At 36.9% G+C, this 22,702-nt stretch overlaps 1 protein-coding gene across 2 annotated transcripts in view; it reads left to right on the top strand.

The window, feature by feature from the left end:
- slc35f3b (solute carrier family 35 member F3b) overlaps window positions 1–22,702 on the top strand; it is a 74,865-nt gene that overhangs the window by 22,019 nt on the left and 30,144 nt on the right. Inside the window, exon 1 of one of the 2 annotated variants that reach the window (XM_030156787.1) lies at window positions 19,575–19,834. The exons of the other annotated variant lie outside the window; for it this stretch is intronic. Coding sequence (XP_030012647.1) covers window positions 19,759–19,834 — 76 coding nt within the window. The 5' untranslated portion in view covers window positions 19,575–19,758. Of the gene's footprint in view, window positions 1–19,574; window positions 19,835–22,702 lie in introns of those variants that run through there. 2 annotated transcript variants of the gene reach the window in all.

The raw sequence follows: 22,702 nt of genomic DNA, 5'->3' as shown, positions 1-22,702 counted from the left end.
AAGAGTTACAGCCGCAGGATGTGTCAGCAATGACACATTAGGTTTCAAAGAGTTACACATCTTCCCACCCCTTTTCGGGCATGTAAATGAAACTGTTGTGTGTTCTTCTTTCTAAGATTGTCTTGGTAGTTGGTTTTTGTATTATTATTTTGTATCATTATGTTTTTGCCGACGTCTGTCTGTCTGTCTGTCTGTCTGTCTGTCTGTCTGTCCGTGTGCAAGATAATTCAAAAAAGTTATGGACCGATTTGGATGAAAATTTCAGGAAATGTTGATACTGGCACAAGGAACAAATGATTAAATTTTGGTGGTGATGGGCACTGATCTGCCTTGGTGGAGGTCTGCGCTCTCCGAGTGCTTTTCTAGTTCTTTTTGTTTTACTTGTTCACATATATGTTAAATTTCATTGCATATTCGGAATAAATCATTCAATCAATCTATCAAAGAGTTAACTGTGAAGATGGGGTGATAAATAGTGTCAGAGTTTTCAGTGTCTTCACTACTTTTATTTACTTATGTTATAGTCAGTCCTAACAGTGCAAATTTTTTCATAACAGATAATTCCACCTATAGAGCCTGAGTACCCCTCTTCTTTTCCTCAGTGGGCATTTAGTCTAATATCTGCACTGGATGGAGCCTTATTCAGGTGGCATTTGTCAACCATGTTGCTTACACCAGGTTTATAATGAGGAGACTCCTTTATAATGAGAAGTGCTCTCAGTGGAGTGATAAATTGCCCCCATTTTTGCTGTTCCGTCACCCACTCATAAGGAAAGCAGTTCTTCCATAAACCCTATAACAAGCGCACAAAGCTGTACGTTTCCAGCTTTGGAAACGCAAGGGCATCGAGTTCTATTTTTGTCCAAGTGACTGCTCACCGTTTGCTGAGCTGCTTGGACTGTTTAAGGTTGGACTAAGGAGTAGAGATGGAGGACAGAATAGAGTGTGAATTTTCCACTCCTGACAGCACTCCCACCTGCTCCTGGCCTTTTGAAGGGCCTCCAAACACCTGCTGCTGTAGAGGATGGAGGATAGGTCTGCTTGTGATCAGACCCCACCTTGATGAGTGTTGAAAGCAAACTAGTTGAAAGCAGCATCCAATCTGAACACATCAAAGAATGAAACAAACAAATGTGAAGCTTGACAACATGATAACAGAGGCCAGAATAAACTCTTCATCGGATTTGGCAGTGAAAATAATTTCTCACGGCTGCAACAGTCGTCTGTCTTTAACTACCTTTCTGGCTTTTGAACCTTTATTCCCTTGTTATAAATGATTTACAATAAAAGGCAGTCTTATGCCCATTTGTGACTCCCCGCCTCCATTGTTTTCAAGTAAAAATGATTCATATTGCCAAATCTCTGCATAATTGAGGTGTAGTGTCTCTAGTGTATTATTTTACTGTTTGCTGGTCTCATTTGCGCACAGGATGTTCACAGATCTGTCGGCAGTCTCCATGGCACCGTCTGCAACGAAGATGGAGATTAGTTGAATCTCTCATTTAAGGTCCCATGTCGCTGGTGAGGAGACAGTTGAGCTGTTTATGCAAGAGTAGAGTGAAAAAAGAAAAAAAAAAGATGGCAACAGGTCCTTTATTGCCTGCATCCACAGCAGGAATCTGAGTCTGGTCAGTGCTGCAGCTCTGATAATGTTGTTTTCATCTATTTTATAAGTGTTTTAATGAAGATCTGCAGAAGAGCCTGGCTGTTTATGACTAAAGGTTAGAGTTTTGATCACCTGTGCAGCCACACACATAGGAAAGTCCTAATAATATTAAAAATCTCCGTTCGGTTTGTGTAACCTGATTAATTGGCAGGAACACACCAGCTTTCATCTCATTTAGAGAGAAGGGAAAAAAAAGATTTCCTGCTTGGGGGATCAATAAAACTATATAAAAAATTCAGGGAAGAAAGAAATTCATCGGGGCCTTGTTGAAATTCATGTTTCCATTTGATATTCATGTTAATTAACATCAGCTAACTGCCTGGATGTAAAGTAAAGCACCTGCAATGCACCAACATGAACGCTTTTTCATTTTACTGCAATACATGCACACCATATATTCCCCGAACATGCAAATTGTGGCTTTTTTTTTTTTTTTCCCCCAGGACACTTTACACTCATTCAAGCCTTTTGACACCTCACCATGACTGATGGGGAGCGAGTGCCTCAGAGAGTGAAAGAGCATTCGCAATGTCTCTCAAGAGGACAACAAAAAGAGAAATGATCCCATGGAGTCATCATTCTGCTTGTTATTTTGTGTGTGTGTGCCTATGTCGTTATGTTTTTTGTTTGTTTTTAAGCGTGCACAGTCTGTATTTCCAGACTATGTGGGTCACTCCATCACCCTTCATTACTGCTGTCCCACTTTTAGCTTCACTGCTGGGCTGCACTTTGATTTCTTGGCCATTTTTCATCCAAAACCCAAGCAGGTGTCACTAAGTCAAAACTGCACCGATGACTTTGTGAGGCCACATTGCCCTCTTTAGGTGAACAGCGGGCTCTGCAAGTCTCAGAAAATTGGATTTAAGTGAGGGCAGCGTATGTATCGGCCTTATATTCCCATTGTGTTCATGCATGTACAGTCATTTTTTCACAGCAACACATTGTATGAAATGTGTCACATATTTCCAGTTTGTTCTCATAAATCACTACTTGCATTTTAACATAAAAGCTTGTTGTAAGAGGAACAAAATGATGTTCAAAGAGCTTATTATTCTTAATAAAATATTAAAGTTGTTGTCAAATGAAAGGACTATCTAACGTATAAAGTTACAGCTTATGCCCAGATCCTCCATACTCAGGTAATTGCTTGATATGAATGCAAGTGATGGAGAAAAGCTTTTGGAAATGCTGCATATAATTACAGCAATTGAGAACAATTTGAATAATGTTAAGCACAGTGAGATAAGTGCTGCTTAAAGAGGAGACAGCTTCACCAAAACAGCTGGCAGGCTGTTTCATTTTCAGAGCCATAGACAGCTATGCAACTGAAGATGCATGAGATGTAGTTACAGCTGGACAGGTGCAATGTAAACGTTCAGTTCAATAAAATGGAATATTATAACAGGTTTTTATAACATATTCAAGTTAAAAGCTTTGCACCTTTTCACAGTGTAGAATTTAGAAAGAAAACTGACCAAAATATATCAAAATGTCATGTTAAAAGAGTCTGAAAATGACATTACTAACAAAACTAACAATCTGTAACATATTATATTTCAGAAATTACCAATACAATACTGGTCTTATTTATTGTGAATCAGGTGATATGGTCAATAATCGGAATCTCTCTCTTTTTTTTAATGTTGTCATTGGCTGCCTTTACTAAAACTAAATGCTTTATGTGCAGCATTATGAAGCAACAACAATAACAAGAAGACAGCATTTGCACTTAAATAATTAAATAAATAATAAGATAGATAGATAGATAGATAGATAGATAGATAGATAGATAGATAGATAGATAGATAGATAGATAGATAGATAGATAGATAGATAGATAGATAGATAGATAGATAGATAGATAGATAGATAGATAGATAGATAGATAGATAGATAGATAGGCTTTATTTCAGACTCATGGTCCACATTAAAAAGCAAACAGAAAAATACAAACACAATAACCCCCCCCCCAAAAAAAAACAAAAAACAAAAACCCCTCTATACTTTCAAGAGGCAGTCATACCAGTGTTTCCAGAACAGAGATGTGTAACGTACAGCACTATATGCAGGATTTGTCAGCAATAAAATTACGGTATTTTCTGAGTGATTCAGGCGACGCATAAATTTAAACATCAGATTTCTCAACACAGCACGCAATGAATTCATATGATTAGACATAGACAATTCACTGGCACTGGTCCATCTGGGCTTTTTTAAATAAAAGTCTTAGAGCATCATTGTATGCCACTGTCAGTTATATATTTATATAAATCAAATATAGAACCACTATAGCAGGGGCGGCCAACTCTGGTCCTGGAGAGCCACTATCCTGCATGTTTTAGATGTTTCCCTCTTCCACCACACCTGACGGTTGTTATCAGGCTTCTGCAGAGCTTGATGATAGACTTATCATTTGAATCAGGTGTGTTGAAAGGGGGACACATCTAAAACACGCAGGACCAGGGTTGGCCACCCCTGCACTATATCCCGAAACCTCGTACAAGACAATCCAGGCTCTTTTCATGGGTCGTTCCACATTGGTAGAACAATCTACCAAGCACTACCAGAACAGGGGTGTCCCTACCTGTCTTCAAGAAGCTCTTGAAGACCCAGCTCTTCAGAGGACACCTCCTGTCCTAGCACTTTCAAACATTCCTTTTTAAATGTATTATCATGTCTATTCTGTTGTTTTTACTTGGTATTTTTGTTTCACTGTTTTTAGGTGTGCAGCTGCTTTTATGTCTTTTTAATCTATTCTTGTATTTTAGTCTATTATCTTGCTGTTTATTCTTCTGTACAACACTGTTTTAATTGTACAGCTTTTTTTATGTTTATAATCTATTCTTGTATTTTTCTTTCATTTTTGGTTTTTCCCCTGTAAGTCGCGTTGGAAAAAAGCATCTGCCAAATGCATAAATGTAAATGTATAGGATTGGAGAAATATATCCACATGGATGTAATACTGTATAACAACCAAACAGGTTGTATTTTAAAGTTTTGCTCAGACCAAAAAAAGTCACTGATGTTAATTCAATGATTTCTCCCCCAATACTTTCCATTTATTTCAGTATTTTGCCCAGCCCTATCTGCTACCTGCTTATTGAAGATCACAGTCATACTGGAGTCTGACAACAGAGGGAGCCACTGCTATTTATTAAGGGAAAATGTCTCTGTGTGACATAGATTATCTCCTGAGGGAAGAATGTTCTCATATGTAGGACATCAACTTATTGATCTAGGGCTGTTTAAGTGAGAACTTAGAAAAATTTTCATTGCAACAGTCACAAGCTACATTCAATTCCCCCTGTCGACGTAGCTGTAAGTGCAGCTGTACTAGATTACAGCCAGAATCATTCCTGTCTAAAACTGAGGTGTCTCCACCCATCTGTCCTATGCTACAGCTTTTAGAAGATAAAATTTTTATACTGTACATCACATGTTGTGGTTGTGGAACAGCCTTACTGTGGAGGAGAAACGTGCTGTCTGGGACTGACCCCTCTAGTGGGATGTAAATTTAATGGAGGCTCACTCTCTCTGATTAAGCGTGGGCCACCGGAGAAGAGTGTGATTATATAGGCTATCACTAGGTATTACAGCTTGATGTATTTAATGGATGCTGCTGGGTTTTATTAGCTGTGGCGGTAATTAAGAGGAAGTCCCACATTACCACTTTTTAAGGTCTGCCTAACTCCTTCTGTCTTCCTCCCAAACAGCTCTGTGTTTAGAGTGGGAGGAGGTTATATGCTCTGTGACCCGTGCAGTCCTCTTCCAAACAACTGGTTCGAAAAACTGTTTGTTAGTGTCTGTGTCAGGATGTGAAACAGTGTGTGTACTTACTGTGTGTACTGTTACTGACACCAAAATGTTAATCAGATTAGTATGTTTCTCTCTCGCTTAACCCTTTAACCCCCAACGTGTCTGTGGTGAGCATTCTGAATGTATGATTTATTTCAAAATGTAATAAAAATTCAACCGTTTGCTCAATTAGAAAAAATCCCAATGTGCTTATAGAATAGACATTGTTCTTTCCATAGACATCTGAGCATGCTCAGTATACCCCCCACCACCTGTGGAATAGGGGGTAAAACACAGAGCAATGAATGAGCCTGACTCATAAAAATAGACAGTTTGGGCTTTTTTTTTTTTTTACACCATTTTCATTGGGGTTTTTGTTTTTACTATTGTTTGCAGTGTTGTGATGATTTTCTTTTCTTTTCTTTTCTTTTCTTTTCTTTTCTTTTCTTTTCTTTTCTTTTCTTTTCTTTTTTGTTGTGTTTTTACTGAATTTTGACCGTGTAACTGCTTTTTGGAGTTCAACCAAACACCAAAAAGCAGCTGGACTGATTTAGGAAAAAAAAGAGCCCCAAATCGAAAACTACTGGGCCAAAATTCAAATACTTGTTGTTGTTCAGTGTGTTCCAAGTCACAGTTCATGTTCAATGTCCTAAATCTCTTATTGATGTACATTCTGAGTACCCTATTTAGTAAAAATCTGTACAACTTCAATTCCTCTCTTTGTCTTTTTCTGTTATGCTACCCTGTTTTGACCCTAAAACACACAGTAAATCAAAACCACAGAAGAACAAGAACACAATCACATACTCACAGCAGCTTTTATGACACTGAAACAGACGCAAAGGCACAGCAGCATGTTTACCTGGAATAATGTCTCAGGAATTAAAGAGTTAACCAGAGTAGCAAAGTGACACTCAGTGACTTCTCATATCTCATCCAGCGACACAAACTATCATATTGATATAAATATTACATAGCTCATACTGGATTTAACTGGGTGTAATTAAAGTATTTCAGTGACACCAGGGAGAGTTAAAACCCTACCATTTATTTTTTTAAACATCATCTTAACAAGTGAGCCATAAAATTTAATTTAATTTTTTTTTTTACATGTTGTACCTTCAGACAACCCTCAAATGCATTAGTCAGAGTAACTTAATTATATAAGTCCCTTGGTACATTTTTACGTTATACCATGTATAATGCATGAAGTATGTATTGATTTCCCCAGACAAGGAGTTGTTAAAGAAGAATTATCTTGCCATAAGATTCTTCACTGATCAGCTGTATTTGTATGAACAAATGTGGTGCATTTAGTGGCATGTCATGCAGAGGTTACAGACTGTGACCAACTGAACCCCCTGTCCTCGCCCCTCCCTTTACACCCACTTCAGATGAACCTATAAGGTGGCTTTGCAGCTGTTTTTATTTGCATTTTTGAGTTTGTACATTCAAAACCCCAAAATGGTGTTGGGACAAGTTGAAAAATATCAATAGAAAACAATTTAGCAAATGATTATATGTCAACCAATAAACACCTGCAGCATTCACCAAATAAATACAATCAACAAACATAAGTAAGATAGATGGAGTCAGATGGAAACAGCAACAAAAAGCCACCATGTACTGAAGAGATATGACTTTGTCAAACCTTTGAATATACAATATTGTGCATAAAATTTGAATAATTTTATTTTCAGACACATTCCTCTTTTTATTCCTATTTCTACACAGGTGCAATGATTACTGAGTCCCAATTACATTGTATCTATCAGGAATAAATCCCATTGTCACAATCATTTTGTGAAAATATTTTATCCCAACTTTATGGGCAATGATTTTCTTTTTGCTTTAGTTTCTGATGGGCTGAAATCAAGGGTGTCATTTTTTCCTAAATCCACAAAAGATCTATTATTCTCAAATTTTGTATAAATATTTGGTTAGATCTGTGTTACCAAGGGGATCTGCTTTGGCCACCTGATAGATGTGCACATAAAGATGATGATTAGAAAGCACCATTACTGCACAGGTATATCGTAGGTTCGGCACAAAGAAATGTGCAGTTTTATCCTGAAAAGAGGCATTTATCAGGCACTGAACTATGGATTTCACAGATATGCAGAGGTGTAGTTGGCAGAAAACCATAATTTACCTCACATAGTGCAATACATTTCCTTCACTTGACTTTGTGAGGTTGTCTATTGTGGATCTGTGGAAGGTCGGTCCATTCCTCGTCGATGGCTGTGTGCATTGTAATGACGCAATGACAGGCTGCAGTCAGGTTAAGACCTTGGGGATGAATACAAGCTGCAGGTGAACTTCCGTGGGATGAATACTGACAGTTGGTGCAGACTTTCTTTGGTTATACAAAGCTGTTGTTAGTGGCTAGTTTCAGATGATCTTAGATGTGGAGATCCTGGTTGGATGTAGAGAGACTGGTTGGATGAGTTTGAAACAACATTACATGATCCAAATATTTGATTCTGGGGACAAAAGCTAATGTCAGACTCAGGTTTGTTACCTCTTACGTCATGTCTGTGCTCCTCAATCAACAGATAAGGTAGTGTGTTACTGCATGAAATACTGTACTATACCATGATGATGATGATGATGATGATGATGATGAGGATGATGATGATGATAATGATGATGATGATGATGATGATGATGATTACAACAAGCTCTAATTTTCCCAGCAGTAGTAGAAGGAAGCAGGCATATATTTGCATCTACTTTTGCAGATTTTCAGAAAATTGCATTAAAATTACAACCCATTTGGATGAAAACTCACCCTGAGTTAGCCGTTACTTAAAATGTGAACTCCCTAGAGCAGGGGTGTCAAACTCATTTTAGTTCAGGAGCCACATACAGTTCAATATGTTCTTAAGTGTGCCAGACCAGTAACATAAGAATGACAACTACAAACTTTTCTCTATGTTTTAGAGCACAGGTGTCAAACATGAGGCCCGGGGCCGAAACCAGCCCGCCAAAGTTTCCAATCTGGCCTATGAATTTGAATTTGCAAAGTGCAAGTTAGGGCATCAGACTCAAAAACAATATCACAATAACCTATAAATAATGACAACACCAATTTTTTCCTCTTTGATTTAGTGCAAGAAACATTAAATTCTGAAAATGTTTACATTAACAAACCATCCTTTAACAATAAAATGTGAGTAACCTGAACAAATATGAACAACCTGAAATGTCTAAAGAAAATTAAGTGCAATTTTAACAATATTCTGCCTGTTACTAAATGTTTTGTGCCTTTGTCGATCTGATCTGTAATGCATATGTATAAATGACAAGTCAAGGCATAATATGATAAAATTGTATTATAATATATACTATATTTCTTTACAAATTTCATTTTTTTCAGGTTATTCACATCCTTTTTGTTTGGATGGTTTGTAAACGTAAATATTGGCATAATTTAATGTCATTTTTTGCTCTAAAACCATTTGGAGTTGTCATTATTTATTGGCTATCATGCTATTATTTTACTGGTCAGGCCCACTTCAGATTAAATTGGGCTGAATGTGGCCCACAGAAGAAAATGAGTTTGACACCCTTGTTTTAGAGTGAAAAAAGTAAAATTACATAATGAAAATGTTTACATCTTCAAACTAGCCTTTAAAAAAAACCTGAATAACATGAACAATCTGAAATTTATTAAGAAAAATCAGTGCAATTTAAACAATAATACGTCTCAGTTTATCATTTACACATGAACATTGCAACTTACAGATCACAGTGGATCTACAAATACACAAAACATTTAATAACAGGCAGAATTTTGGTAAAATCCCACTTACTTATCTTTAGACATTTCATGTTGTTCATATTTGCTCAGGTTATTCACATTTTTTGTGAAAGGATAGGTTGTAAATGTAAATATGTTCATGTAATTTAATTTTTGTACACTAAAATCAAGTTGTCATTTTTTATGGGTTATTATGATAGTATTTTTTACAAGTCTGACCCACTTAGATCATAATGTACTGTATGTGACCCCTGAACTAAAATGATTTTGACATTCTTCACTGTTTTTTTTATTATTATTATTTATTATTAGTGGGAGTTAACAAGACATTGTGGACAGAAAAACAACAACAACACATAAACAAAGGCAAAATCAAACAAATAAACAAACCAAAAACAAGAACAATGACAGAGTAATGACAATCAACAACAATGACAACATCATATTACAATGAAAAAGATAAGAAATGTAAAGAGCAACTAAACAATATATCTTGATTAGAGGTGATAGGGAAAAGGGAAAGAGGGGAGTGAGAATGAAAGTGAGAAAGAGAGAGGGGGGAGTGAGGGGTAAAAAAATAATTGCTGTAATAATACAAAAATATGTAATAATAATACCGGTAGTCTAATTTGCTAGTATTATTGTGGCGGCGGTAGCAGCGGAGGCAGGCACAATACAACAATGGGTTAAATCAGGGGTCTCAAACTCATTTTCTTTCAGGGGCCACATTCAGCCTGATTTGATCTCCAGTGGGCCGGACCAGTAAAATAATAGCGTAATAACCTATAAATAATGACAACTCCAAATTTTTGTCTTTGTTTTAGTGCAAAAAACAAACAAACATTAAATTATAGAAATACTTCCTTTTATAAACTATCCAAACAAAACAGATGTGAATAACCTGAAAAAAAAAAAGAAATTTCTTGAGAAAAATAAGTGCAATTTTAACAATATTCTGCCTCAACTTATCATTTCTACATGTGCATTATGGACCAGATCTACAAAAACATTAAACACTTAGTAACAGGCAGAAAATTGTTAAAATTTTGCTTAATTTTCTTTAGACATTCCAGGTTGTTCATATTTGTTCAGATTATTCACATTTTATTGTTGCAGGATAGTTTGTACGTGTAAACATTTTCATAATTTAATGTTATTTTTTGCACTAAACAAAGACAAAAGTTTGAAGTTGTCATTATTTATAGGCAAAATGTAACATTATTTTTTCACATCAAACTGAGAAGAAAATATGGAGTCATTATTTTTTGTAGTTTATTATGCTGTTATTATTTTACTGTAGATCATATTAGTCTGTATGTGGAACCTGAACTAAAATGAGTTCGACAGCCTTGACTTTGTGCTTTGCAAATTCATCCCATGAGCCGCATTGGAGCCTTTGGGGGCTGCATGTTTGAGACCCTTGGGTTAAATAATTTAATATTTGTAATGATGTATTTGCATCAGTTACTATCCATTTGAGTTTATATGAATTAATTTAAATTAATATGGCTATGGTGGGGTGGGGGGGTGGAGCCAAGCACACAGAGCCCCCCTCCACAACCTCCAGCACCCCCAGCAACATAGCCATGACCAGCCAAAGGGTATTCCTCACTCTTCACTGTTAATATCTTCTATAAATTCATCCCAAAGGCCAGACTAGACCCTTTGGTGGGCTGGTTTTGGCCCGCAGGCCGCATGTTTGACACCCCTGCCATAGAGTCATTTTTTGGTTTGTCTGTTCATGGATACTGTATAGATGTAACAGTGTATAAAATGGGAGAGGACCTGCTCCCTTTCTAGATATAAAGGGCCCACTGGGCGTTGAGTAAGCGATACTAGACTGCAAACGGATCATTATAGTGAAATAAAGCTTATGGGGATGATACATTTACAGTGGGGTCTTGATCCCACTTATTGATTTTGGAGCTTCTACTAAAAAAAATAGTCATATAAACAACATAGCAACAGTGTGTTATACTGAAATACTGAGCATGCCATCAATAACCGATCACAATAGAAAACTCAAGAAAGCTGTGGATTAAAAAAACATATTTGTAGCTATACAGATGATTTTACATTAAAATATTATAACCCACATCTGCTCATAGATCACTGTAAAGTCATATCTGTCCCTTTTCTTGCAGTTATGGTATGAGTTACAGCATCTCTCTGGTGGAAGGTTATTTGAAGGATCAATGCTAGTGTGGGACGACACAATAGCTCTGTAATGTAACAAGAATGAGAAGTGTTTTGGCAACAGTTTTCTCCCTCCTACCCCACTAAGGGAACCCACTGAGGCCATTAATCCAATAAAGTGCTGCTGGTTGCAGTACCTTGACAGCCACTTGCCTCCACAGATGAGCTGCATCTGTTCTCAGGAAAAGCCCAGGAAGAGGGGAAGTTCATTTGACTTGACCTTTAAACACACTGTTGTTTAGGACTTGACGCCACCCCAATCATCCGCTCTAATGCCTGAGGAGGTGTTATTAAGTGTGAGGGCAAAGAGACAAACTTCACTTCAGTCTTGTAATGAGCAGTTAGTGTTCACGTATACAACACTACCTACTTTGTATGCTAAGCAGGAAGTGACCTATAGTCTGGAAAAGTGCAGTAGAAGTGGTTGACAGCTGGAACACATTGATTTCCTGATATACAGCATTAGAAATACTCTACAAATTATCGAAGAAAAAACACAGACACCAGTTACTATTAATATTAATCACTGCTGCATTAATATTTATGATAATATTAAATTTAATTGACCAATTTTTGCGTGTTTACAAACCATCACAACTTTTGCCTCTTAAGCAAAACCCAAAAGTTTGGAAAATTAACAAATTACACTTTTCTCCCAAAATTCATGTTTCAGTATTTTTATGCAAATAACGGTTCTTGTGTTAACTTTGGGTTTTATGATGATTAACCCTGTAAAGCCTGAACCATTAACTCCCTGACAGAAAATTCCAGTTCTTTGAAACTGGAGCCTTCATTGGTCCTTCTGAAGAACCAAATAATTTTTTTTTTCAATCAATCAATATCAATTTCCATGTATGAGTTTCAATTTTGTATCATATTTGCTCAGATATTATTATTTTTAAACATAAAAAACATAATATAACACAAATATGCCCAACAAATTGGTAATTCCTTTTCAAAATTGGCAAAGTTCTGCTTCCTTCCTCATGAATGACAATCTTGTAGTGTCACTGGAAAGGCCTCTGGTGAATGAATTCCTCCCCCCTGGTGGATTATATGTGCATTGTATGTATCTAATTGTTTACATCAGGTTTTTCAAGAAAAAAAATATCTCACTGATCATGTAGTGGGCTTCAAAACTCATGTATCAAATATGATATGTTTGGCATTGTAGGTTTAATTGTGTTTCTTTGGAGTCTTCAAGCTTCTTTCATTTACTCTTAAAACTCCCATTAAGTTGTTATTACTGGAGTTAGATGAGGAATTGATTTGTCTTAAATGAGGATTAGCTCCATCATCGAGAAGGAAATGCCAATAACAAATCTGTTAATGTTTTGGCAAAGAGGTGTCTACAATGGCACAAACAGACAGACCAAACAGCTGCTGTACACAAATTAAGCCAGGCAGATTTACTCACGCTGGCGCACTATTGGTTTATTCAGATCAGGCTGCAAGAAATCACTTGCTCTCACGCATCTTTTATCTCTACGAGTCAATCATCTTTCGCCAGAGGAGGCTCCGTGACGTCTGATTTGCAGCTGAAGCACTTTTATGTGTAATCAATAAAATCGATTTTCAGACCACCTCGTTTTCTTTGCTCATCCTGCTCTGTGAGATTAGAGTAAACAGCTGATTAGTAATTGTGAATGTGATGAATACACAGAGCACAAAGGCAGCAGATATTATTAGAACCGATAAGCAAACCTGATGAAACCGCTGCTACCTGCCTCAGAATCGTCATGGTGCAAATTCTGCTGTGTCATGCAGGTTTGTCTGGTGATGGTGAAATTTTAAGAACTTTGGTAGCATATATTGTCTATGGTTGTTTGGCATTTTTGTTTATGTCATGTGTAGACCTCAAAATTAGAAGCAATAAAACTGGACAAACACAGGAAATGACAATAACATATAAAATATACAACATCTACAACAAAATTCACCTAAAAACATTCATTCAATTCATTCAAAGATGCAAAAACTTACATTAACTCCATGATTTATTTGTTTATTTATTTTTGCATATATTATACTGCTTTTAACAACTCATCCACTACTGTAACAGAAATTCCTTTGTTGGTAAAAATCTTATTCACTCTTTAAAGCCTGACGTGTCATCACTGACACACCCTGTGCATATGCAGTTTGAATGGCTGCAACTCTTTCACTGTTGGTGCCATTGGAAATACTCCAACGGTTTCTGAAACCTGAGATGTTGCGCTTTATACGTTTTATTGGGTCATTATGATAATTTCACTCAAGTCTGTACTAGAAGCTGAAGAAGAAGCCATTTTAGTTGAATTATAACATGTTAAATTAAATTATAAATGACTGCTAGATTTTGTAAGAACTGAAAAAATAGGCAAACAGACTCACTCACAGCATATTTTCTTAATTTTTTATAGTCAAAATAATAATAATTGATCGTTTAAATGATTATTTATCTAAGTTGAGAGTGCTTGCACTGTCCTTTTATGTGGTATTGTTGTGAAAGATATTAATGTTCTGTCTTTGTCTGGTTTGTTGTCATGGTTGTTAGTTTTTGTCATGGTTTAGATCTATGTTTTTGTTGTCATGCACAATTGCAAATTAATAAAATGCAGGGTAAAAAATACGAAAAAAAGTCCAGGCCGACCATTTTAGTCTAAGGGTTTAAAGGGTTAAATTTCAGTGCACGTCTCTTATGTGCAGTGCCTAATGGTTCAGCACCTCCCTCATTTAACCCTTTTTTTCGTTTCAGACAAACATTGGAGACAGATTAATACAATCATCCTTGAAAACATCCTTTGGCCCTGACATCTGTCATACTAAGAGCTTCCCAGTTCTGAGTCGACTTAATAAATATGCGATACGGTATCCTCCCTCAGTTGTTTGCATTTTCTTACATTGTGTGATGCTTGTCTGATTCTTTTAAGCTCATGTCAATATATTGGATTGCTGTATTTGTGCCCAGTGTTTGCCAGATTTCCTTTAAACATTGTCTGTATAATAATGTCTTATATTCTTTTTTTTTTTTGCATTGCCTTGCTTTACATGCTGCCTGTGTCACTCCTTTGGGATTTTAGTCAGTTCTGTCTGCTTTCTCAGGGCTAACTATGAATGTTATTTTGTTGTTTTACCAGCTAATTCAACATCTGACCCCGGGTCTATAGCTGAAAATTAGCCATTTGCCAAACTATTGGCTGATTACCAGTTATTCATGGTTTGGTTAATGCTTTAACCCTTTCATGCATGAATTATGATAGCCTTAATAAAGATTTTTTTTTTCCTGAGTGTTTTTATTCCTCTAGGCATTAAAATAACAATGCGATTGATATTTTTTTGTAACCTATTTTTCATGGAGATGCAAAAATGTCCATTCAGCTGGACACCATGCATTTAATTTTCGAAGCAAAGAAACGTCTTTACTGATATACTGTGTGAAAACTATGACATAAAAACATTTTTAATGCAGCTAATCTGATGTTTTCTCACATTTTAACATACTCTAATACTGGTCATTACTCACTTCATGGAGATAATATGCAAAAAAAGTAAGCTTTTGGTTTAAGCCATAAAAAACCCAGTGCTGCTTTTGTCATCATTTTGTTTAAAAAAACAAACAAACAACCTGTTAATTACAGTCTAATAACAATAACAAGCAACTGATTTACACTCAAACATGTTAGTACAGATCAAGTTTATGAAGAACAGCAAAGTTACAGTAATTATATGAACTGCAGTGTATGGGATGATGCATGAGTGTCCACTGTGTTGGCTGATATGGAACTAAAATGATAAAATCCATGAATAGAACAGCTGAAAAATAGCTGTCCACTGTAGTGACCACTGTGCATGAAAGGGTTAATTGGTGATCTAAGCTCTGTCTGTTGTGTATACCAGTATGCAACATTCTTCTTGGGATATAATACGTCTTCATCACCAATCATTGAAATTAGGTGTAATTATATGTAATTCAAGTGGCTTCACCAAGATTTAATATGGGTAGAGCTCATTGGTGAAGTGACTGAAAACACCACTGTAATTGTAGAGGTCCTTAACAGTAATTGCATGTGTTTTTTTGGTTTCTAGAGTCAAAGATTTTCTGTTCCCGAAGAAGGAAATAAGCTTAATCTGTAATCATGATTATTAGAAGTATGACTTGTTTAAAGATCACTTGACCTGAGAAACAGACTCCCTTATTATTCAGCATTAAAATCATTCTCTGGAGTGCACAAAAACCTTTCAGTGTATGTGGAAAAATAAACCCAGCTCTACTTCTAACCATCTCTAGGTAGAATAAGACATTTAGAGAGAAGAGATTCAGGCTGTGCTAATGCTGAAAACTCAAAGGATATAACTTTGTAAAAAAGAAAAAAAAATCTTTTCTATTGCTCACACACATTTATCTCTTTTTATGTACAGTATGTGAATATGTGTGTGTGAGAGAGAGTTATCTTGTGGAGTCTCAGAGCATGGACGAGTTTGATCCTCCTCCGTGTTCAGAGATAAAAGTCGATGAGTCACTGACTGGGATGTTTTAATGATCTCATCCGCTCCACCTATTTCCACCTCCCTGTCTTTCTATCAATAATAGCATGTATTCTGAAAATTACAACATGCTTTCCCAAAGGCAGCTGGCAGCTGCAGAACCCGAAAGACTCAAATCGAAACATAGACACAAAAATACTGACACAGATTCTTTCATGGCGACACACAATAATAACATAATTCACAGCTGACATGTTTGTAATGTTTATCCATCAAACATCCTGTGCTGCTCTTTTAGGTCGTTCATTGTGAGTTCTTACACTTCATCAGTTATCTCCCATCCGCTGTTTCTGACATTTCCCATTTGGAAACCCAAACACAGGAGGAGCGGGAAGCGATGGAAAATAGTGAAAGATCCAGTGGGTTTTGTTGGTGAGGGATGTCAGAATGGGTCTGGGCAGTAAGTGTTTTTAGAGCTCCCTGTCCTAGTTAGGCAAGGCAGGGGATTCTAGCTTGAGTGTGAGTTAGAGTCTAAGCAGTGAATTATTCAGTGCAGCTTCCTTTAGGCATGCCCACACTCAGCAGCTTTTACACATACATGCAGAACCACTGCAGACATGTATGACTTTAAAAGACATTAAAGCATAGTCAGAGGCACTTTCTGATCAATACTGAGCAGTTCATATCAGATCTGTCTCTTCTAATATATCGTCTTGCTGTGCAGTGTAGCTCCACTAGAGTAAAAACACAAGTGACATGTGGAATGACATGATAAAAGTAAAATAAATAAATAAATAAATAAATGCTGTCAAATATAATTTTAGCCAGCCAGCTGCTACCACAGAATGTGTCAAACAGCTCTCAATATGGATTGTCACTTCGGGTTTCAACATCTATCACTGTGGTTGCTCAGACAGCCTAATAGACAAGAGTCAGGGGAACAGTGCATCATGTGCCCATCTAACACCTCTGTCATGGATGAGTCTGAAAATGTGACCAACTATTTTCACAGTGTCTCACACGGTCCGGGTGAACCTCTTTGGTGACTTTGGCAAAGTCACAGACAGGGCATGTAATATTTAGAGGAGGTTTTATGAAACTTTAGCCACCAGGAGTCTAACTCAGGTCAGACAAAAACAATTTCTGTTTTATGCTTTACAGTGCAGCATATGCAAGTGAACATAAATGAATGAATTAGTTCAGTTTGTGTGATATTTTGCTAATCAAGGCAGTTTTCAACTTTAACGATTTAAAATCTAAGCTTAAAATGGTCTGTTTGGACTTTTTTTTTCTTATTTTGACAATAAAAAGGTTAGAAAATATACTGTGAGTGAATCCTTTTGCCCATCTTTCCAGAGCACTTGGAACTTTCAAAATCTAACCATCGTTTACAATTTACTGCATGTTATAATTCTGCTAAAACAGCTTCTTTCCCAGCTTCAACTACAGACGTGAGTGAAATTATCATAATGACCCAATAAAACTTACAAAGTGCAATGTTTCAGGTTTCAGAAATCACTGGAATTTTTCCATTTAAACAGTAAAAGAGTTACAGCCATCCAAAATGCATATGCACAGGGTATGTCGGCGATGACACGTCAGGTTTTAAAGGGTTAAAGCAGTAAGAAAAGACATTTGAAGTGTCTGTTCATTATTTTTTCAATGACAGTGTAATTTATTGATATTAACACAACCACCTTTTATTTAAGTCATGTGGAGCTTCTATATTCAGAGCTTTCAGGCTGCCATTTTATTATTTTTATTTTGCTGTATCATGACTGAGAGCAGCAAAATAATGGATTATAGAAAATTAAAGGAGAAAAAAATAATACCTTGTGTTACATGTCGGGTCTGGGAAGCTTTAATGAACACTAAATGCAGGGATTCCACGAGGGTCCCCTGATAGAAATGAGGATTAGTTAGTTTCATTATGATTTAATTCAGCAGAAAACACTGCAATTAGTGTTATGGCTATTATCCATCCACGCACACACTGACTGCACCGTCCCATCACATGTGTCACAGGGTCCCTTTATAGCACAGGTGTCAAACATTCGGCCCGGGGGCCAAATCTGGCCCACCAAAGGTTCCATTCTGGCCCGCGGGATGAAAGTGCAAAAATTAACCTGAACAGTCAAGGTTGTCCAAATCATTTGGTTCAGGTTCCACGTACAGACCAATGTGATCTACAGTAAAATAACAACACAATAACCCAAAAATAATGACAACTACAAGTTTTCTTTGTGAAAATTTACGAGGAAAAAAATAACATTACACTGTGAAAATATTTACATTTACAAAACTATTCTTTCACAATAAAATGCAAATAAATACAGGGTGGGGAAGCAACATTTACAATATTTTGAGGCAGGGATTGAAAGACAGTGTATGACCAATTAGTTTATTGAAAGTCATGAGAATTTATTTGCCACAAGAAAATGGACATAATAGAAAATGTTTTTATTCTATGTGTCCTCCTTCTTTCTCAATAACTGCCTTCACACGCTTCCTGAAACTTGCGCAAGTGTTCCTCAAATATTCAGGTGACAACTTCTCCCATTCTTCTTTAATAGTATCTTCCAGACTTTCTCGTAATAGTTTTGCTCATAGTCATTCTCTTCTTTCCATTATAAACAGTCTTTATGGACACTCCAACTATTTTTGAAATCTCCTTTGGTGTGACGAGTGCATTCAGCAAATCACACACTCTTTGACGTTTGCTTTCCTGATTACTCATATGGGCAAAAGTTTCTGAAAAGGTATGGATAATAGTGTTAGGTATGATTATGACATCAATATATGTTTGGTTTCAAAACAATTGACGTAGTGCCTGCTGAGAAAAAACAACTAAATGTTCATTGTAAATTTTGCTTCCCCACCCTGTACATAAATAAAAACAACAATAAACAACCTGAAATGTGCAATTTTAACAATATTCTGCCTGTTACTAAATGTTTAGTGCATTTATGGATCCACTGTGATCTGTAGTTGTTTTAATAATAATAAGAGATGGAATATGGTAAAAATTCTTCAAATTTTAGTTCCAAACTCCAAAATTTTAACAATATTCTGCCTGTTACCAAATGTTTACGTAACATTGTGTGTCATGTACATGTATAAATAATAAGTCGAGACATAATATTGTTACAATTGCACTAATTCCTCAAATGAAATTTCTGTTTTTTCAGGTTATTCACATCTTTTTTTGTAAAATGTAAATATTTTCATAATTCAATTGGGGTTTTTTTCATACTAAAACAAAATGAAGAACGTGTATTTGTCATTATTTATACTGGTCTGGCCTGCTTGAGATCAAATTGGGCTAAATATGGCCCCTGAACCAAAATGAGTTTGACACCCCTGCTTTATAGCATTGGCTTTTACTTGGAGTGCGTCTTTTGCCCCAGAGGGACCAAGGAAGTGGATGGGTGGAGGGGTGGAAGGGTGGGGGGACTCTGCTGCTTTGGGACGGGGAGGTAGTGGGAGGTGATTGTTATGCTGTGAGGAGACTGATGGGAGTGTATGACGTTGGCGAATTGCAGCTATTACCAAATTGTACGTGAGGAGAGACCAGCCAGGACGCACCTCATACAGCAGATTTGGGGAGGGAAGGCAAGTGGAGGAAGGGGGTGGGGGGATACGACAGAGGAGAGAGAGAAAAAGAGAGAGAGAGAGGAGGAGGAGGAGGAGGAGGAGGGGAAAAAAAGAAGAAATACTCAACAGGGAGTTGGATGGATGCAAGGGGACAGAGAACAGAAGAGCGGCTCTAGACGCGTCGTGGGTCCCATCCAGAGGTCTGGTGTCTGCACCAAATCAGCTTCAGGGATGTAGTCGAAGCGGTTTAGAGCTCAGCCCATCCGAGCTCATCACCATGAAGAAACACTCCGCAAGGGTTGCCCCGCTGTCCGCCTGCAACAGTCCGGTGCTCACCCTCACCAAAGTGGAAGGTAGGGAGAGTTCTTATCGATTCAGTCCAGCCTGCACCGCGCACTGGGCACAGGGAGCTGCACGGAGGAGGCTTATAGGCATAGGGGTTTCCACAGAACATGATATGCATCCTTTTTTTTTTTTTTTTTGGGTTGCATTTCAGAGGAATGCATCAACCAAAATCTGATCTGGATGCTTTCCAGACAGGGATCAACTTTTTTAGGATCTCACAGTAGAGAATCAATGAAGCGCGCAAGTTATTGTTAAATGTGTTGCAGCAACATTAAGGCAAGAAATAAAAAAAAAAAAAAAAAAAAAAAAAAAACATCTGCTAAACATCCGTATTAAATAACACCAATGCGGTTTTTAATTTATTTGTAGTGTTTCTTCTGCTTAAATACCCCCTCTAATGGGTACTAGAATGCTGTGGTCCAAATTATGATACTGGTGCATTGATTCCCTTTGGAATAAGCACATCCAGTCTATATAGCCTTGATGAAGAATCTTGTGCTAAATTTACAGGTCCATTGGGAGGATCTTAAGTTGTTATTGCAGCAGGGATTCCCCTCACATTCTCCACCCTCAGCTCACTGCTTCAAAAAGTCACAGCTCAAATACCAGAGCATTATGTCAGAGCAGATGGGACATGAACCCAGCAGCAAACATGTTAATGGTCCTTGTAAAATGTGCTACTGATCTACACTGTGCTTCAGTGACTTTATGACAGATCAGTCTTCTCACGCTTTATGTCTGATCAGGAATATAATTAGGTGGCTGACATTTTCTGATGATATTATAAGTGGGGGGACAACTCCAGTCTGATTTCTATGTATGTGTATGTGTGTGTGTGTGTGTGTGTGTGTGTGTGTGTGTGTGTGGTCAATTTGTACCTATGTGTGTCACAGCATTACCCTGAGCGTACATGTCCTGCTGTCTTTAACAAGTATATCTCCTGACTACATTACGCAGCTCCTCTGATGTTCTCCTCAGCTTTTTGCCTGTACATTTTTTTTTTTAATCTACCCCTCAGCACACAGTGTTTGGCATAAGTGCAGCGTAAACACTGAATCACGCAGGAATTAGCTGCTGCTTTCACAGCACTCTTAACAGAAACAGCATTCAAAGCTCATTTGCATAAACAAAAAGATTAAATTTGGTTTTAAAAGGGGAGCTGTATATAGCCTAAATGTACATCTCAAGCATTTAATTATGTCTTTACCTTTTATATGATGAAATAGTTTAGGATCTTAAAACGTCACATAAAAGAAATGAAGTATCTCAGTAAGGTGCCAGTGCACATTTCTTCAAAAACAAGTAATATTTTTGTCATTTGGAGTCTTTTTTTTTTTTTTGAGCACTTTGGTTTAAAACCTATCATTTCAACTGCAGTCTGGTAACTGTGAAGGCCATAGAATAATTCACATCCTTTTTACACTCATTGAATAATTCATTAAGACCTTATGGCAAATGAATGGAAACATTGTCATCCATGATAAAACCGCTCCCATCCAGACAGAACTGTTTCATTACTCAGTGCAACCCTGTATTGATTTGCAGTGTCTCTTTTGTCTCTATGAGGACAGGTCAATCCAAACTGTGCCAGCATAGAAACATTCTCTTGGTGGATGCCACAATGCACTCGCCCACTTCTCGAGAATATGGAAAAGGATGACTCATCCGGCAATATCACTTTTTTCCACATCCTTAACTCTCACATGTGCATTCATCTTTGTAATGACAGGTTTATGCTCTGCTATCCTCCCATAACATCTCTTTGTACGTAACTGTCGACAGATTGTTCTCACCAACAGTCTAATCTTGTCTTGGATTGATATTCACAGTCATCTGAGGAAGAGTTGTTCTTTTACATATCACACAACCACACACATTTCTTGATCATCAAATGTTGGCAGTAGTATTTTATATATTAACCCTCTTCACTGACATCTTTCCCATAGATTTAAAGGTACATGTAGTGTTTCTACTGTCAAATATTTAAAAATGAGCTAAAATTATCAGTCTTTAGAATAAAGAGCTCTGAAGTTATGCCAAAAATGCCAGTGTATTGTATCTATTCATGTTCCCAGTCCTCCAGATTTATGTGACCACTAGAGGAAGCAGTGATTCATTTAGCCAGTCTCTCATTGTGAAGAAAACTAATGCCACAGGGCCTTTGATCGAAATGTCAGAAAGTGACGAGATGGGATGAGAAATGCTGAGAAACAAGTTTTACAGTCAGAGAAAGGGTTGTTTTTGCCACTGGACATAGCTCTAAATGAAAAGAAAGGAGTTTGATGCTGAAATCGCAGTGTTACTTCTATATGGGTGAGTTTGATTATGAATGTTGTTGATATTATTGTCCTGCTAATTTGTTCTTTGCTGATCCATGGTTCAGATTAAACTGACAGTTCTGACCTTGTTTGGACAAAACAGATCTTTAATGCATGTATTTACAATAGGCAGCAAAATTTATGGGAAACGGAGCTAAGCTAACAGAGATTTAATGTAAACTATCAGCTGATGCAGCACGAGAAGATTATAAGACATAATGTTGTTTTGACCGACTGTCCAAATGAGTTTTAGCTGGAAGAAAACTTGATGATACCATAATCCAGATGTGTAAACAATGAGCTTTATACTTTGTTCAGTGAGTGTTACAGTCTGCAGATACACTGAGTTTATTCATATGTGGTTTTAGTTTCATTTTCATTTCATTTCATTTCATTTCATTTATTTATTTGTATCAGACATGTAAATAGTTACAGTCCATAGAGTATAAAATAAAAAGGGTTATAAATGTAAAAAAGCAAAACAAAACAAAACAAAACCAAAAAAACAAAACAAAACGTACGCACACGTCCTATCTTCAATAACAAGTATAAAGATGC

Source organism: Sphaeramia orbicularis, chromosome 15, assembly GCF_902148855.1.
Source record: "Sphaeramia orbicularis chromosome 15, fSphaOr1.1, whole genome shotgun sequence".
NCBI classification, from domain to species: Eukaryota; Metazoa; Chordata; class Actinopteri; order Kurtiformes; family Apogonidae; genus Sphaeramia; species Sphaeramia orbicularis.
The sequence above is the reverse complement of the archived record's forward strand: the minus strand, read 5'-3'. Positions and strand labels throughout refer to the sequence as shown.